The sequence below is a fragment of the Lagenorhynchus albirostris genome, chromosome 1 (genome assembly GCF_949774975.1).
Source record: "Lagenorhynchus albirostris chromosome 1, mLagAlb1.1, whole genome shotgun sequence".
NCBI classification, from domain to species: Eukaryota; Metazoa; Chordata; class Mammalia; order Artiodactyla; family Delphinidae; genus Lagenorhynchus; species Lagenorhynchus albirostris.
Genome location: NC_083095.1, coordinates 35,384,045 through 35,403,846, shown reverse-complemented (window position 1 = coordinate 35,403,846; position 19,802 = coordinate 35,384,045). Strand labels below are relative to the sequence as shown.

At 39.5% G+C, this 19,802-nt stretch overlaps 1 protein-coding gene across 7 annotated transcripts in view; it reads left to right on the top strand.

Annotated features, from left to right (window-relative positions):
- Positions 1-596: 596 nt before the first annotated feature.
- The window catches only part of GPHN (gephyrin), a 617,632-nt gene continuing 598,426 nt past the window's right edge, over positions 597-19,802 (top strand). For 2 of the 7 annotated variants that reach the window (XM_060140985.1, XM_060140957.1), the window contains exon 1: positions 597-1,130. In XM_060140985.1, coding sequence (XP_059996968.1) covers positions 1,067-1,130 — 64 coding nt within the window. In that variant the 5' untranslated portion in view covers positions 597-1,066. The remainder of the gene's footprint in view (positions 1,131-19,802) is intronic. The other 5 variants (XM_060140992.1, XM_060140966.1, XM_060141009.1 and 2 more) reach the window with 3 other exon arrangements.

The window sequence follows — 19,802 nt, the reverse complement described above, 5'->3', positions numbered from 1 at the left end:
GTGGCTCAGCGGGGAGGAACATTCTCTAATCTCATTCTCTAAGATTGGTGCTTTTCACCTAAAAGCAGAGCCTTTAGCGAAGAAGCCTGATGCCACAAAACCATGCGACAGCGGGAGAAAGAGAAGCCAGCTATCTCTCCTCAAGATGCTCTGCCGCAGGCTCCTAAGCTTCGCTAGTGAGGATCCTCCTGAAGGTACAGACTTGGACCTTGGACTTGGGAAATCCTACGGTAGGGCGGCAAGCGGGAAGATAAGGCAGGATAGGATACCTCCTTCCTCGCCAACCGCGGGCTGTCACAGCAGCTGCGGTTCTGCCACCCACGCAGCTTTCTAAGGCACCTCCAGGGTCCCTGGAGCCTTTCCTCTTCCCCTCGGGAGAGCTGCTTTGCCGCCCCAACAGCCGCCCGGAGTAGCTGACAAACGCCGGGCTCGGCAGGAGATTGCTTCTGTCTGGAGCTCGGCTGAGGCAGCGTTCACGTCTCGCGCGCACCCGCGTTTTCCCAACCAATCCCGCGCTACTCGCGCGCCCAGGAGCGTTCGCCGGTTCTGCTCGGGCTGCGCCGGCTCCTGCCCGCTGCCAGCACTCGGAACCGAGCTCTTACTCCTCCCCTCACTCGCCACGAGTTCCACGATTCGCGGTGTAGCTCCGCCCCTGTCCCCGAGTCCGCCCCCGCGACCTCCCGAGCTTGTGCTTTCCTTTCCCCTCAGTCTCCTGCCGTCCAGCGGCCCTGGGTCTCGCGCTCCGCAAAGCGACAGGAGTCTCTCCCGCCTCGTTCCTACGCCTCCGCGCGCTCTCCCTCAGCAGCCACCGCGTAACCCACCCGCAGCTCGCTGTCTCGGACCCGGACTCGGGGTTGCGCGCCCTGACTCCGCCTACTTTCCCCCTCGGACTCGCGCCCTCGGGGCCCGGCCTCTCACTCGCGCAGGCCGCCGAGCGCTCGCCTCGCACTTGCCTCGCGCTTCCCAGGCGCTCTCGCGCTTTCCGAGGCGAGCGCGCTCCCGGCCCGCGCGCTCCGGGCTCTGGCTTTTCCCGGCTCCCGTCAGTGCGGTGACTGCGCTGGGAAACATGGCGACCGAGGGAATGATCCTAACTAACCACGACCATCAAATCCGGGTCGGAGTCCTCACAGGTAACCGGGGGAGGAGGTCCAGGACCGCCGCGGCTGCTGTCCCCGGCTTGCCTCAGGCTTCTCGCCTGTGGTGACCCTTCTCTGTGGCCTCGGGAGGAGGGAAGGCTGAGGAAGGGGACTGGGGGGGGGCGGACGTTTTACAACCGTTGAGAACTGCTGGAGGTTGGGGTGTTCTCGCGGGGTCCCCCGGGAGCTGCGGCCGACCCCGTGGGATGTCAGGTCCCACTGCCTTCGCAGCCGAAGTCCTGGGCCCCTGGGGACAGAGGGGCCGGTGCGGCGGCCGCTGCGGGGCTCCTTGCTGCCAGCGCAGGCGGCGGGATCCCGGCTCCGCAGGCTGGAGCACGCCGCTCTCGGCTGGCCCGCGCGCTTCCTCCGCTACTGCTGGTCCCAGAGAGGGGGGAATCCCATTTCCACCCCTTTCCTCCTCTCCCTTCCCCCCACCCGGGCGGCCCCGCTCTGCTCTAGGCGTGCTTTCGCGGGGCACCGGCCGGAGCCGACACGGATGTTCGTTAGGCGAAACTCTGCTCCGCCTCCAGCTGCCCCTCGCGAGCCGGGAATCCCCTCAGCCACTCACGGGACACCCCTCGTCTCCCCCGGGAGGTGGGGGATCGGCTTGCACCCGGACCTCGGAAAGTGTTTGCATTCCTCCTTCCCAAGCAAAGGGCCCTCTGCCCGCCTCTTCGTTTTCTTAGAGGGACAGACTGTTATCTGCGGCCAGGGATCCAGCCCTTTTTACTTCAGAGGGAAGGAGTCCCCCACTCGGGCTCCTCTGTTCCCCTCCCTTCGGGGACCACCCCCCGCCCCCCGCCCGGATGGTCCCGAGGCTTCTGAGGAGCGCACTTTTCCCGGGTCGCGTTTCCCTCCCTCGCGGAAGCCGTGTGTGCTCTGCATGTCTGATTCCGTTGCGCTGTATTTGGGTAACATCCCTCAGTTCGGCGACAGGCAGTTGCTGCAGGGCATGACTTCCGAGATGAATAGCAAGCCGATTTGTAGGGGTTTCTGCTGTGGTTCTGTAGTTGGTAAGGTTTCTGTGTAATTGAGTGGCGAGGTGGGGGTTAAAGAACTATATTTGGAACCTGAGGGCTTAGTTCGGAGTGAAGGAAATCCAGGACTTGCTGATTTCGGAAAAAGAAGCGAGGTAGACGGGAATCCTGGTGTTCTTCTCCCACCTCCCGCCCCCACAACACACACACACACACACACACACACACACACACACACTTTTAAATTTTTTTCCCTTGTCAAATTCTGACAGGTTGAGACGGTGCTCCAGAAGGAACTGAATTGAATGAGACTTGCTTTTATTATTAGGTAGAAAAAAATCTCTCTTGGTAAGATAAAAAATGCAAAGCTTAATTTGGCTGCTGAGTTTTATGAAAAAGATTTCCATGGTACCCCTTCCTGTCTTTTAAGTAGCTGGGTCGCCTTTCTCTGATATTGTTTCCAGATGTTAATGGTGATTTATTGAATTTTCCTAATTGAAAGCCCCTGCGATAGAGAAACTAGTCTAAACCAGTTGCAGGGAAGGGACCCTCCCCCGCCCCCCCATTACAAGATGCGCTGTTCTTTTCTTTTGGTGCTGAAGTTCTTGCCTTGTGTGAAGATTCAGTTGTAACTCAGAAATCTTGGAGTTGACATTGCTGATTTTCAAAGAATCTGATTGCGGGGTGTAAAAGTATATGCCCTATATCAACCCTCAGCTTGCACTTTAAATTCTAGCTGTGCTTTGAAAATTATTAGAGTAGTGAGAATGAAGCTTAATAGAAACCAAAGTATGTCAACTGTCCATGGAAATGAAAGGTCATAGATGTTTTAAAGTTAAACCATAGAGATTAAAAAAATTTTTTTACTTAAGCTTTCTATAATAGTTTTATTTAGTGAATCATCCTACCTGGGTTAAGTGACATTGTAGATAGCTGTTGTACAGAATGCTTTGAAAGATGCAGCCCTTATCTGTGTCTCTGCAGTCCAATAGGGATGACATTGGTATGCAAACAACTAAAGAAACAGTGTATGTCATCACTGTGCTAAAATTGTCTAAATAAATTACTTGTGTGATTGAGAGCTAAATATAAAAGGTATTCCATACTCAGATGGATTAGGAGCAAATGTGATTACCTGAAGGGATAATTTGGTACATTTAGCAGGGCTAAGAAGAAACTGACATTTTAAAGGGGAGTTGAAAGTCAGTGGCAACCTTATAAATGAATATGTTGCTGAGAGTGAGGCTCTTGAGCAGAAAAAAAAAATGTAATGCAAAGGCCCTGGAATGCCCAGGTAGGATAGGTAGGTGGCACGAGCAGAATGTCAATGAGAGAAGATAACTTTGGCAGTGGAATTAAAGACAATCTAGGGAAACTATCTCATGAGAATGAGGTACAGTAGTTTAGGGGGAGAAGTCTAGGGTCAGGAATAAGGATATAGGTGAAGGAATGAAAAGGAAGTTGCAACAGAGAAGTGGTAACAGAGGACAATAGAATTTGGTGATAAAATGGATATTTGAAGTCAGAAATAACTGAGAGGTTTCTACTTAAAGTTAGTGATATAAGTATTGTCTGCTATGATAGAGCCTGGAAATGTGGAGAAGAATCATAGGAAAGAGCACCAGTCCCCAGTCTGAATAGTGGATTTTACTACAAACAACTTAATATTTATGGTCTTAACATTCCATGTGATTTTGTACACACAAAGAAGACCTACAGAAATAAAGCCATGTTGCACAATTTTGTCTTGTAGAACTTTCAAGTACTGCAGTTGTACTATGTAAAATTATTCTTTACTGAACTTAAGTACTATGATTTCATACTTAAGAAAATTGAATTTGAGGCCACACCTAAAACCTTGATTTTGTGAGTTATAATTTGTGGCTTTCTTAAAAGTGGAAGGCTTGTTTTATAAAATATCCTCTCCATGTTTCATAATAGTGATTTTAAGTATTTTATCTAAGTCTGTTTTACAGAGGTTTTAGAGGAAAACTTAGAGGTTTTAGAGGTTTTACATATTTTAGAGGAAATGCACACATTTTACAATATGTTAGTATTTTGGTAAATTGTGTTGTCATTTCTAAAATCTTTGATTTCTTTGTGACATCTTTGATTATGTCTTGAAAGATAGATTTTATACCACTTTGAAACTTTTCATCTTCTAGGTGTTTTTGTAATCTTTATCTCAGCTATGAATTTGGCAAATATGGTACGCAGTCTATTGAAACCGTAAAAAATGAATTAACTGTTAGAATTTTGAAAGAATATGGTAGGAAAATATTTAGCAAAGGCATTTCTTTTTTGTATTACTATCTTGAATCATTCAGAACTTGGAAATCAGAGTATGATACTTAATGTAACATGGATATTTTAGTTATATTATCGTTTTGTTCAGGAAAATGGAAACATTTACATAGATTTTCATGGAAACATTTTATGTTGAAGATTATCGTCGATCTCTAAAAACAATACCTTGGTTAGTAACTGTTTTATGTTGATTTGTTAGAAATGAAAGTTATATGGTCTTTAGTGATCTAAGCTCTAGGTTTTTTTTTTTTTTAAGAAGATGTTGAGGGGTAGGAGTTTATTAATTAATTTATTTACTTTTGCTGTGTTGCGTCTTCGTTTCTGTGCGAGGGCTTTCTCTAGTTGTGGCAAGTGGGGGCCACTCTTAATCGCGGTGCGCGGGCCTCTCACTATCGCGGCCTCTCTTGTTGCGGAGCACAGGCTCCAGACGCGCAGGCTCAGCAGTTGTGGCTCACGGGCCTAGTTGCTCCGCGGCATGTGGGATCCTCCCAGACCAGGGCTCGAACCCGTGTCCCCTGCATTAGCAGGCAGATTCTCAACCACTGCGCCACCAGGGAAAGCCTTAAGCTCTAGTTTTTAATGCATCTGTATCTAATGTTCTTTACTTCTATTACTATTTTTTTTTTTTTTGTGGTACGCGGGCCTCTCACTGTTGTCGCCTCTCCCATTGCGGAGCACAGGCTCCGGACGCGCAGGCTCAGCGGCCATGGCTTATGGGCCCAGCCGCTCCGCGGCATGTGGGATCTTCCCGGACTGGAGCACGAACCCGTGTCCCCTGCATCGGCTGGCGGACTATCAACCACTGCGCCACCAGGGAAGCCTTATTACTATTTTTAACAGACTAAAGACAATGTGATGAATAACATGAGGCAAATAAACAAATATCTGTTGTTTTGAAACTAGAAAGAAGATGTGGGGCAGATGTAGGAATTTTTATTATTTTTTTACAACTTCAGTAGTAATTATACTTAAAGTCCTAACAAGTACACAGCAGGCTCACTGTATTAAATGTGTCATTTTTCACCTGTTTTTGTCTATTTCTAAAGAAGCTGTTTATCAAGGGAGCACACTACTTCTACCACTATAAGTTCCATGGAAACATCAGGAAAATAATCAATACATATATGTTTGTGATACAGAGTGGGATAGATTATGTTTCGTTGGTTATTAAATATCATATTAGCTAACCACTGCTAATGTTTGGTATACCAAAGCACTTAGCTAAAGATGATAATCCATTACCTAAATATTCACTAACAGTGGCATGGATGAGAAAAAGATACAAATTTTTAGGAAAGGGCATTTTAAAATCATGTTTTTGCTCTAGTAATTTACATTTTATTGCACTAAATTGTAGATTTGTAATCAGGAAGAGTTATTAGACATATATAAAACTAGATAATAAAGATTGGATAAAAGACTAATTGTAAACTAGAAAGCAAAAATATTAGTTACATGTAGGGAGTATTTCAGTCATTTATAAATAAAGTCATTCAAAATATTAAAAAAACAAGTTCTAAGCTAAGGAGGTAATAATCATTTGACTCTGGAATTGTTCAGTCGTTTATTTCATTCCTCATGCTTATCCTTGTGCATTATGTGTGTCAATATTATTTTCTGAAAAGCCCATTTATTGATAAAGATATATAAATATATCTTTTGAGAATAGATGTTGTCATTAAGTAAGGCAAATCACTATTGCAAACAAAACCTATATCCTGTGAAATGGAATTGTGTGTACTGGCAAACATACCAATATTGATCTATATGACTGTTATTAAAAAGAAGCCTATTTCTCAAACTAGGTCGTTCTTTCATGAATTTTTGGTTGGAAGCAGTGTATTAGTGATTAAAGTAAGAAATCATTACATTAACTTCTATTGAATACATTTAATACTATCACCACTGACCAAAGACTTTATAAACTAGTAGTATGTAAACATAGTTAAGAGTTTTAACTATATTCAAGGTACATATGACTGTTTGACTTTAAGGTATGTCGTGGAGAATCAGCAGTATGTTATTGGGGAGGAAATGATGAATGAATCTGTTTTTCTCTTACTGGTGAGAGATTCCTGGTTAAGATGAATAGGGTGCTTTTTTGATACAGTGAGTAAAATAGATAAAGTCTATACTTTGCACCTGTAAATAGGATTGAAGAACTAAGCATATTTGGAATTTGAGATGTTAAAAAAAAAATCCTAAAAAAAAAAATTAAATCACAAGGGGTTTCTTCCTTCACCTCTGGGCAGAGAAGATGAATACCAAGGAAGAAGAAAAGATTATTTAACCTGTTTAAAAGTAGTTGGATCTCTCAGTGCCTTGTGACCACCTGGAGGGGTGGGATAGGGAGGGTGGGAGGGAGATGCAAGAGGGAGGAGATATGGGGATATATGGATATGTATAGCTGATTCACTTTGTTATAAAGCAGAAACTAACAAATGATTGTAAAGCCATTATACTCTAATAAATATGTTAAAAATAAAAAGTAATTGGATCTGTATTTAATATGAATAGCATGAAACCTTACTTAATTTTTGAGCGACCTCCCCGAAAAGCAAATGTCTAATGAGGTATTGTGATGTAGAAATTCCATCCAGGTTGTTTAATGAGTTCATAAGTGAGTTTGTACTTAATTGATTTAAACTAAGTAAGTAGAACTTCTTGAATGTATTGTAATTAAAATAAACAACTCCAACAACTTTTACAATAGTTTTGCCAGTACGTATACATTTTGAAAGAATGGAATTAAATTTACTATGCTTTCAAAAATGTCCTGATTTGACAAATAAAGGAGCAGGTGGAAGGAACTTTACGCAATTTGTGCCCTGCTTCTCAAGTTGGGATACATGACGTTGTGTTTAAGGGATACTCTAAGGATTCTAAGCCTTAGAATCTAAGCTATGGGAACAAACATAATAATTCTTGAAGTATCAATTTTACTTAGAGTATATAATTTAAACCACTTTAATATTACAGTAAGCATGAGTAAATTAGGCATGAATATAGAATTGTAAAGGAGCTTTTAGACAAAATCAAACTTCAAAGAAATTTCAAGTGAACCCATTGTATAACTACAGACCTCATTGTTCTTCTGTTATTGGTACTTTGGTGAGAAAAAATTAAGGAGCACAGGGCCACAGAAAGAACTCTAGAAGACTCTATCTAATGCTAGTTTGGCCAGTAACGTCCTGTAACTTTGAGCAGTATTATTTAACTCTTTCTCTCAGCTTTTCTCACCACTAGCATGAAGGAGGCTCATATGGCAATATAGGTTTCTATCCTTTAGTATCTTGACCAGCCAGAAAGAGAAATATAGGATATCAGGCTTAGGTGTTTTTTTTTTTTTGGCTTTATAATGGGAATGATCATGGGGAGGGGTAGATTATACATTAAAAATGCAAGAGGAGGGCTTCTTTGGTGGCGCAGTGGTTGAGAGTCCGCCTGCCGATGCAGGGGACACGGGTTCGTGCCCCGGTCCCGGAAGATCCCACATGACGCGGAGTGGCTGGGCCCGTGAGCCATGGCTGCTGAGCCTGCACGTCCGGAGCCTGTGCTCCGCAATGGGAGAGGCCACAACAGTGAGGGGCCCGCGAACCGCAAAAAAAAAAAAAAAAAAAAGAGGGTAAGAAATGGAAGAAAGGATGAAAAATTTCAGCGATTAGGTCCAGTCAGTATAAACCAAAGGGAAAATATTTAGATTTTTTTTTCATTTAGAAATTTTTGTGGTACTAATCACAAAATTAACAGTAGTTTCAGTTTTATACTTAATTTCAGACTCAGCTCACACTTCATTTCCACAACAAAATCTTTCCTGGGAATTATTCTTTACAATGATGTCTTTCTTTTCCTTTAGTGTTTATAAATGTTGCTACATCCTGTAATCATGTACATGTGGGAGGCTGCAAGATGTAGTTTAAAGAAAAAAAAAGACTTTGGAGTTAGACTTGTATTTCAGATCTCAGATCCTGATATGCCCTTTATTTTCGAAAGTCATTTAACCTCTATGAATTTCAATTTCCTTCTCCAAAATGAAGATGGCAAAGCTTACTTCACAGAGTTGTTAAGAACTGAGGGGACTTCCAGTGGTTAAGAATCCGCCTTCCAGTGCAGGGAACACAGGTTCGATCCCTGGTCGGGCAACTAAGATCCCACATGCCCTGCAGCTCTAGAGCCGGCACACCACAACTAGAGAGCCCACGCGCCGCAACTGAGACCTGACGCAGCCAAATAAATAAATATTAAAACAAAAAACAAACAAAAAAACCAACAACAACAAAAAAAACGGGACTTCCCTGGTGGTGCAGTGGTTAAGACTCTGTGCTCCCAATGCAGAGGGCCCAGGTTCGATCCCTGATAGGGAACTAGATCTCACATGCATGCCACAGCTAAAAGTTCGCATGCCACAACTAAGGAGCTGATGCGCCACAATTAAGGAGCTGGCAAGCTGCAACTGAGGAGCTGGCGAGCCGCAACTAAGGAGCCCACCTGCCACAACTAAGGAGCCCACCTGCTGCAACTAAGACCCAGTGCAACCAAATAAATAAATAAATTTAAAAAAATAACTGAAATAATGTATGTGAAAATGCCTACCATGTATGTCTAACTTGGATTATACAGTTGATTCTTGAACAGTGGGGTGGTGGGTGGAGTAGGGTTGCCAACCCCCCGTCCCCCACCCCCCACAGTCCAAAACCCGAGTTTAACTTTCTAATTGGTCCTCCATAGCTGTGATTCTCCCCTATCCAAGGTTCCTTATATGTTGATTCAACCAACCTTGGATTGTGTAGTACTATAGTACTTACTGAAAAAAATCCTGGGTGAAAGTGGACCCGTACAGTTCAAACTCCTCTGGTTCAAGGGTTAACTGTATACTCAATAATCTTCGTTTCCTCTTCATATGCTGTTTTGGCATATTTTGCTAATAGCTTCATATATAAGCATCTTCTTTAAAGTAGATAAAGTTCTTGAAACAGGTGTTCTTCACTTCTTCTGTGCCTTTCTGTCATAGTACCTATTAATGAAGTATTTGCATAGAAGATGTTTAAAAAAAATTGGATGGTGTGACATTTAGTAGTTTAGGAAGCAGCTACTGAGAAACATTTAGATAAACTAGAACTTCGCAATTATTACTAAAAAGACAGTTCAGGGTAGATGGAGTGGGGTTTAGTATTTTTCTGTATATTTATTACTGGTAATAGGTTGATATCAATGATGTCTATTTGAGATATTTTATACTATCAAATTTAATATTTTATATATATTTTTTATATTTCCCTTATGTATTTCTTTATGTATTTTCTTATCTATTTTCTAATTAATTTGTATATGTATTCTTAGTTGATGGGCATAATTTGTATGAGGATTATTTTAGAGTAATTTTTTAAACTGTCATCTTAAAAAATGAAAAATTGAAATTATAGGTAAAATATTCTGAAAATGCTGAAGGTTATTTTGAAGGTTAATTCTGAAGGTCAAAGTAGCATAAAATATGAGTCAAAAGTTCTACATCTTCTACTACTTTCAAGACACTTAACCACATTTTACCTCAGTTTCCTTAGCGTTGAATGGAGGAAATTATGCTTACCTTACATAGTTAATGTGAGGGAGAAAGGAAATAATGTTTTCAATAATCAACACCTACTGTGTGCCAGGCTCTGTGCTAAAGTGAGGGATACAATAGTCAATAAAACAGACACAGTCCTTATCCTCTTGGAGCTTGTATTTTAGCACTAACATGAACACACTGTTTAGTCAAGTTAGATGTTGACAAATCATGCTTCGTTTATGTTGCATTTCAAGGAATAAAGTGCTTCTATCTTTTATTTTTGTTGTAGATAAGTATAAGCACCAAAACCGTTTTCACGTCAAGCCATTTTTGACACAGATTTTTAAACCATTACACATTTCCTGCTTTCTAAGATAGAAAATATTGAACATAATTTAATTATTTTATTCAGGTTTAAGTAATTATAGCTAACATCTGTCGAGTTTATATGTATACATACATATATATGGCATAAATATGTTCTATTTGTGCTTAGCACTTTGCCCATGTTATTTTATCCTTACAACCTTTATAAGGTAATATATTATTCCATTTACACTGCCTGAGAAATAGGTAGCTTGCTCAAGATTACACCAGTGGCCTTGCCAGAATTCGATCACAGGTCTGACTGCACTCTGAGCAATTACATTTCTATATTCTGTTCTGAGTATCTTTTATTGTGGAGTGTGGTAGTATAGTTCTCTATAGTGTTTTCTTTTCAGTTGTGACTTTACACACTTGTTCCCTTCCCCGCTTCTAGTTTCTAATCTACTGGAGCTGCCTTTTTGTGGCAGTCAGTGGCAGACTACAGGCTGTAACTGACCAGTACACATGTTCATTAGGCCCATACTGTGTCTTTACAAAAAAGTATGTTTCTAACATTAAAAAATGACATTTTATATAAACCCGTACTTTTAGCTTTTTAAGATTCAGCAACACTGCAACCTCTTTCCCACAGGACAGTAGTTGATTAGAGTGGTTTGAGATAGGGCATGTATTCTCCAGTTTGCCACGATTCCCACTTAACCTATTTGTTATCTGCCTCATCTCATAGGTATTTGAGTTTGTGATCTTTGCTCATACATATTCTTCTTTTAACATCATATCTTGGGCAACTTTTCATATTAGTGAAAATGATAATACAGAGTTTATCAAGAGCTTACCAAGTGTGAAATAATTTTCTAGAGCCTGCCATAGAACCTATTAATTTATTTAATCCTCATAATAGTATCACCATTTTACATTTGAAGAAATTGTAGCAGAGAGAGATTAAGTAATTTGCTCAAATTACTGCAGTAAGAAGCCAAGCTGATAAAAGGCCAAACTGTAAGTTGAACCCATGTAGTCTGTTACTAGAGTGTAAGCTCTTAACCACTACATTATACTCCTTGGCATTTAATAATTAATTCATATAGATACACATCTTTCTTTGTAATGGCTCTATTATATTGCATCATAAGTTATGCTATATTTAGTCCGTCCCCAATTGATGTCCATAGCGGTTTCTTATTTTTCATGTGACAAATGTTGCAGATAATAACATTGTACATTTATTATTGCATATTTGTGAGTTTTTAAAAAAATATAAGTTAAATTACTATAAATAGAATTTTGGGGTCAACAGTATCTGCGTTTAAAATTTTTGATAGAAATTACACCCTTTTTGGAAGACAAGTTTGTACTAATTGTAATTAGTATTCTCACTTTCATTTGGTATTATCTTTTTAATCTTTACGAGTTCTTTTGAGATACAACTGTTTCTTGAGTTATATACGTGGATTAGATTGCAGACGACAGATACCCAGCTCACAATTACCTTAAGTGAAAAGGGGAATTTATTAATTTACATAGAGTATAGAGGAGGAACTGATTTTAGATACTCAAGCAGTGTGTCCAGGGGATTACTGTAATGATGGACACTTATTCTCCGTTTTAGTGCTTTGATTTTTCAGTTTGTTGCATGCTGACTTCCTTCATGTAGCCAGAATTGGGGCAGGGAGGGTGCAGGTTAGGAGATTATAGTAATAGGCAGTCAGGTTTTCCGTACCCAACTAGTGAATCCAGAGGAGAGATTTTCTTTTTCATGGCATTTGTATATAAAATTCCAGGTTGCTTCTTCACCTGGCTTGGCTCACAGGTCCATCTTTGGGCCAATCATTGTGACTAGGAAAGTGAGGACTATGATTGGCCAGGTCTGTATTTCATGGTCTGTTTTGGGATTGGGACACTAAATAGGCAGCGTCACCAGAATCACACGCAGAAGGGGATAGGGAAGCCTTCAAAAGAAGAGGGGTTTCTGCCACTAGAAGGGCAGAATTTAGAGGTTTTCTTAAGTCTTTATTATGCCTTTTTTGCTTTCTTAATTTCCCCCCTAAGAGTATAGTTTATGTGCCCTATTTCCTTTCTCCTGCTTCTTCCATGAAAGTGGTCCTCTGGCAGATAGTTCTAATTGGAACTGGAACAAGTTAATGTGTGAGAACTAGTGGGTTAAACTCAGGGCCCCCTAATATCAACAGTGGTTATTTTATCAGGAGCACTCACAATGACTGACTTCCACTTTTTCATACACTGCATAAGTGTGGTTATTTAAGGACATTTTAGAACAGTAGTATGCATGTAATAGAGTAAGATTTTACTAGTTTTTACAGTAGTTCTTTTATGTTGCTTTATTTAAATTTTTGATCAGCTATGAGTCTTTTTTTAATAAGTTAATTAATTGATTTTTATTTTTGGCTGCCCTGTGTCCTCGTTGCTGTGCGCGGGTCCTTTCTAGTTGCGGCGAGTGGGGGCCGCTCTTTGCTTTGGTGGGCAGGCTTCTCATTGCAGTGGCCTCTCTTGCTGCAGAGCACAGGCTCTAGGCGTGCGGGCTTTAGTAGTCCTAGCGCAGGGGCCCAGTAGCTGTGGCTCATGGGCTCTAGAGCTCAGGGTCAGTAGTTGTGGTGCACGGGCTTAGTTGCTCCACGGGACGTGGGATCCTCCCAGACCAGGACTCGAACCTGTGTCTCCCGCATTGGCAGGCAGATTCCTAACCACTGCGCCACCAGGGAAGTCCCTAGCTATGAGTCTTTAGTCTTTTTTTTCCTACAAACGATCGCTCCCAGTATTTCCTAAGTTTTGTTCCTAAGTTTAGCACTTCTCAGGGAAATGTTATAATAGGTATGATGTTAAGAGATTTTTATGTGGTCAAATAAATTTGGAAAGTGGTATATAATGTATCTCTCCTTATGGAGATTAACAGTATACTAGAGCATATTAACATATTAAAAATGTGAATAGTGTTACAGTTGTGGAGCCTGTTGAACTTTATTTAGTTTAGTGTTTCCAAAACTTTTTGAGAATGGAACAGTTTTTCAAGACATACCAGAATTGTGTTCAACACTTCTTTGGGAAATAGTGGTCTTTCCCCTGCAAATGATATTTTGGAAGTCTATATAACATCTTTATATTCTTTTAGCTTTTTTTTTTTAAATTAATTTATTTTATTTTTGGCTGTGTCGGGTCTTCGTTTCTGTGCGAGGGCTTTCTGTAGTTGCGGCGAGCGGGGGCCCCTCTTCATCGCGGTGTGCGGGCCTCTCACTATCGCAGCCTCTCTTGTTGCGGAGCACAAGCTCCAGACGCGCAGGCTCAGTAGTTGTGGCTCACGGGCCTAGTTGCTCCGCGGCATGTGGGATCTTCCCAGACCAGGGCTCGAACCCGTGTCCCCTGCATTGGCAGGCAGATTCTCAACCACTACGCCACCAGGGAAGCCTCTTTTAGCTTTTTGCTGTAGAAATAGTGGTTTCCTACAGTAATCTCTACTATGAAAATTAATTCTTTTTTTCTGGATTTGCCTTTAAAGTATACATATGTATATATACTTTAAAATGTAAATATATATATATATATTTTTTTGTTTTGTTTTGTTTTCCCAGTTATCACCTCTGACTTTTTTTTCTTTTTCTTTCCACATTAAAAGATTGGCTGACTATATTATCTTATTCAGAAAATCTATGATAGCAAAGACCAGTCTTGATTCTGTTACTACTGTATGGGGAAAGAACCCTGGAATAAGTTCTATTTTGGATTTTTCCAGTGAGCATTTGGTATCGTTATTTGTAAAATGTAAAGATGAAGAGATGCTTTCTAAAATCTCCTTCAGCTCTAAAAACTTAATAATCCCAATCTCAGAAACATACATACCTCATGTTTACCATTCTCTCATTGCTTGTATTCACGTTCTACAACCTGTTACTGACAGCAAAATTATTGATTTGAAATGTCTTCCTTGCTTCAAACAGGAAAAACTGCTAGAAAACACTGACATTCATACCAAGTGTAAATGGAAATAATAAATGTCTGTAACTTCCATTGCAAAATTTGTGCAGTTTTATTTCATTCACTATCACATGCTGCAGAGTTCAAATTGCAAAATGTTTAAGATTTAGAATAAGAATTACACACATGTAAGTGTAATAACTGATTCACACAATCAAGCTTAGAAGAATAATAGAGATTTAGAGGTTTCAAGGTATTACCTTTTTCTTTTTAAATTTAAATTGTAGTGATATACCAGAGACCTGGAAAGCAAAAATTAGTATTCTCCCCAAATACTATGATTGTTTTGCTATTAAATATTTAAAATGAAGCTATTGTAAAAATAAGACATATACCTTCATGAACAATATTATGTTTTAGGTTCACACAGATATTCAGAATAGTAGGTAGGCTGTGGATTAGACCACCTGGGTTTATACCTGAGTTAAGTGTAGGTTTTAGAGTTACTTAACTTCTCCAAGCTTCAATTTTCTCATCCACGAAATGGGGAAAAATCCATTGCCTGCCTTAGAGGGTTGTTTTGATAAGTGAAATAATAAATGTAAATGTTGAGTGAATGTGCCCACATAATAAATATTCATTAAGTGTTTGTTATATATTGTAATAATTTGAATCTAATTACCTTTACAAAGATGATAACAGAAAGCAACCAATATAACTTTTAGATATCTGACCCAATCATGGTTTATTTCCATGCTGTTTTTCTCTTTTATTGTATCTTATTTTAGGAGCATCATTAAGGAACAATACTGTACTGGGGTTTTGCTTGATCTAAATTCTTATTTTCTAGCTTAATTCTGGTATTGTTAGAGTCAGAAGATGCTGTTTGTAGTGTAGTAACTAAGGACAAGAATTTGAGATTTTTGAGGCGTAGGTTTAAAGTAAAGTATATATGGGAAACTGCTTCTGATATTCTCTAGGGCTTGTTAAGATCTGTGGAGAAAACTGCCTCTACATACAGATATGTAGGTATTATAGTTATGGAATACTTTACTATAGTTAAGAAAGTGGAAAAGTTTTAAGTGTTATACAAATGGTGCAGTAATACAGGGTGGTAAAGTGATAGCAAAATGAAACTATTTACATCGATAATTGTTAATTTGTAGAAAAGAGAGTTTTAATTGACATATGAGGAAAATAGTAAATCCCAGGGACAGTGAGCCAAGGCTTAGACCTTGTGTTTGGGTTGACTTGGGGCATAAGACAAATGAATATTATATATAAAAGGAGAGAGATACTTTATAAAATCAGGTACCAAAAGAAAATCTATAGAATTTAAAGCATTGCCAAAGATGATTTTGGGCAGGAAGGTTTGAGAATAATTGACTTAGGTCAGTATTGGACTTGGAATTTTCCGGTTTTCTTCTGCAGATGGGTCTATGAAGCATTATTAATTTAAAAAAATTGTCACTTATGCATCATAATGAAACATTCATTACTTTCTGATTCTTAATGCAATTCAGAAGTGGGTCATATCTAATAACATGAGAAACTTGAAATAGAGACCCCCCCCAACCCCATAAGTAGGAACTTTTAAACAGCTAAATAGGTATGGAGCTGATTTTATTACTGTTGTTTTCCTGGCCTGTCATTTCCTGTTGATTAATCTGTTAGTCTGACTATAGCCTGACTTGTTAACAGACAATGCAACACAATTCAGTAACTGTCTCAGTCTGCTTGGGTTGCTGTGACAAAGTACCATAGACTAGGTGGCTTACAAACAACGGAAATTCACTTCTTACAGTTTTGGAGTCTGGGAAGTTCAAGATCAAGTTACCAACAAAATCAGTGTCCAGTGAGGGCCTACTTTCTGGTTCATAGACAGCCATTTTTCTCTCTGTCTCCTCACATGGAAGAAAATGGGAGGGAACTCTCTGGGTCTCTTTTATAAGGGTACTGACCCCATTCATTAGGGCTTTGTCCTCATGACCTAATCACCTCCCAAAGGCCCCACATACTAGGGGAATAAGTTTCAGCATGTGAATTTGGTGGGGCCTGACACAAATATTCAGCCTTTGGCAGGTATGTGCCATGTGATATGCTTTGTGTTTTGTTAAGCTAATACTACTGAATGTTTATAGTGTCATCCTTTAGGTACGAGGAGTTGGTTGTAAAGTAGGTTTACAGGTTTAGTTATTTATATATTAAAGCACTTGCCAAGTCCTGCATGACAGTGTTTACTAAACTTTTTATGTAAAGGGCCAGATAGTAAATATTTTAGGCTTTATATTTAGCCACTCAGCTCTGCCCTTATAGCATAAAAGCAGCCATAGACAATATGTAAATAAATGAGCATGACTGTGTTCCAACAAAACTTTATTTACAAAAACAGATGGTTGGCCAGAGTTGACCCAAGGGCCATAGTTTCTCAATCCATGCTCAGAGACATAGTCTGTGTTAGGAAAGTATAATTTTAAGTTACCTACATGTGAATTAAACTTTTATATTAAAATTTGCATTGTAAACCACCACAAAACTTAGTGGCTTAAAACTACAATTTAATGTTTCTCACATTTCTATGAATTAACTCAGTCATTCTCCTTTATGTGGCATTGGTTGGGGTTCTGGTATAGCTGCAGACATCTGGAGGCTTGATTGGACAACAGGGCCTTGGTTCTCCTGCATGTGGGTTTCTCCACATGGCTGATTCATTAGCCTCATGGTGTGATGGCCGGGTTCCAAGAAGTATTCCAAGAGCAAGCATTGTGACAGGGAGGAAACAGATCTGCCAGGATGATTAAGGGGTAGGCCTGAAACTGGCATAGCCTCACTTCTGACATTATTCTATTGGTCAAAATGCTCAGAGGCTCAGCCCAGAGTCATCGTGGGAAGAGACTAGGAATACTAGGGAGCATGATTAATTTGGGATCATCAAAGTGTCAGTCTATCACAGGATTGTTTTGGTTGCAAGTGACCATTCAAATTGGGCTAGCCTTAGTAAAGGGGACATTTATTGTAAGAATAATGGGGTGTCTATCTCATAGAACCTAAATATGGGATGAGGCCCTAGGAATACTGGACCCAAGGTTTGAAGGTCCTAAGGACTGTTTCTCATCTTGCTTCACTCTGTAAAGTAAGCTCTATTTTCTCTTACCACAGATCTGCCTTTTTCGCAGTGTGAAAAACATTACCATTGACTGCTCCTGTATTGTTTAGATCTTCCCATTTCAGCCATTCAGAAAAGGACTGACTTTATTTTCGCAGTTTTGTTTCTAAAATACTTGAGGAAGAACTTTGTCCTGGACCAGTCATTTGTGATACGAGGATAGAGGTTATGTTGTACCATTGAGACAGGAGCAGGAGCAGTTAACAGAAAAGGGATGCTGAATATTTAACTCCCAAGTAGTTCGCTTGCTTTCTCCCTAACCACCTATTTCCTGACATAAACTAATTTGGTAATTATTTTAATAAATAATTTGTTTCCCTATTTTAGGCCTAGTTTACTTTTTTTCTTCAGCTGTCTGCCTTTGGCTGTTTCATTGTTCTGCTGGAGAGTAGGCTAAAGTAAGGACTGGAATTAGTTCAGTATTTGAATATTCATTGTAATTTCTTCTTGCTTTGAGTAGGGTATAGCAGCATTTAGTATCTGTTATTTCACTTTGCCACCATTAACATAGACTCAGATATGAAGGTGATCCTACTATGCTGTTATTCATTGATTCCTAAGGTTGATTTGGGTGATCTGGTTGGCTGAGTGAGTATATCCTTTCTCTGGAAAGGGTCCACTTGCATACAAGAATGCAGGAACTATAATACAGAATGAAATAAGAGCTGTAATAGATACAAGCAACATACTGCGGGTGCACAGAGGAAGGAACAATTAATTTTGACTGAGTGGCTGTAGGAGGGATGGTATTTTAAAGGAGATGGTTTGAGCGGGCGTGGAAGAATGAATAACCCATCCTTAGAAAAACAAGGAAAGGTAATCTGGCTGACAGGTTTCTTTCGCTGTTGAAGGGGTGGCACCAGAATGTCTTGGCTAAAGTAGATGAGCTTAAATATAGGTATAGAGGATTCAGGATAAACAGCAGCATGTACTTCTTTTAACCGTTTTCGGTTAAAATTACAAGAGCTAATTTGGTTTTGCTACATTCAGGCCTTAGGTGACTATGTGGTAGTTTGAAATTTGATTTTGTAAATAAAAGAGTATATCTCAAAGACTCAGATTTTGGATATAGAAAGAACTTTAAGGATTATCTGTACTAACCCACTCTAGTACATAAAGAAACTAAGACCGAGTTAAATGACTTATTTAAGTTTACACATCTAAATGATAGAGTTGGAGCTAAATCCAGGCTACCTTACTTCTAGTCTTGGGTATTAAAAAAATTATATGGTGTATCCTTTGTAGTAAGAGTTGTCCCAAATATCCCATTCAAATTATCTACTGTAGGAGTTTTAAAATTTAAGATATAACATGTATTCAGTAAAACACACAAACGTTAATTATACAGTATGGTGAATTTTTCATATGTATAGATCCTTGTAAATACCACCCATGAACATTTCCAGCACTCCAGAATTTTCCTTCATGCCTTTTACTCGTCAATATCTAATTCCCCTGCCACCTCCAAGTAATCACTATTCTGATTTTTATCATAAAGGATTAACTTTGCCTGTTCTTGAATTTTATATAAATTAATGACTTCTGTCACTCATTATTATGTTTGTGATATTATCCACGTTGTTGTGTGTAGCAGTTATTCGTTCTTTTTATTAATATGTGGTATTCCACAGAACAAATTTATTATTTTTCTGTTGGTGGACATTTGACTTGTTTCTAGTTTTTGACTATTTTTAATAAAGCTGTCATGGATATTCTCATATGGGTCTTTTGATAAATATATTGTCTCCATTCTAGGTGTAGAGTTTCTGAGTTATTGTTTCCCCAAAAGGTTGTACTATTTTCTGTCCCCACCAACAATGGAGGCAAGTTTCAGTTGCTCTACATTCTTGTCAAAATTTGCTATTGTCAGTCTTTTTAATTTTGACCATTCTGGTGAGCGTGTAGTGGCTTCTAATTTATATTTCCCAGATAAGTAATGATGTTGAACACCTTTTAATGTATTAATTTAAAAAATATATATTTTTAATAGGACTGTCTTTGTCTTATGGATTTGTGGGAATTCTTTATAATTCTGAATATGGGAACTCTGTGTATATGTATGGCAAATACCTTCTCCCAGTCTGTGGCTAGGCTTTTCACTCTCTTAATAGTGTCTTTTAATAAATAAAAATTCTTAACAGTAATGAAGTTCAATTTATTAAATTTTCTTTTTATGATTAGTGGATTTCTTGTGTCTTGTTTAAACAGTCTTTGCCTGTTACAGGATCATTAAAATATTATCCAAAATTTTCTTGAAGCTTTATTGCTTTCCCTTTTACTTAAGGTTCTGTGATACATTTCAAATTAATTTGTATGCACGACGAAGTAGAGATCAAGAATTTCTTTTGAACATATGGGTAGCCAGTTGATCTGGCATCATTTTTTGAAAGAACTGTCCTTTTCCCACTGGATTG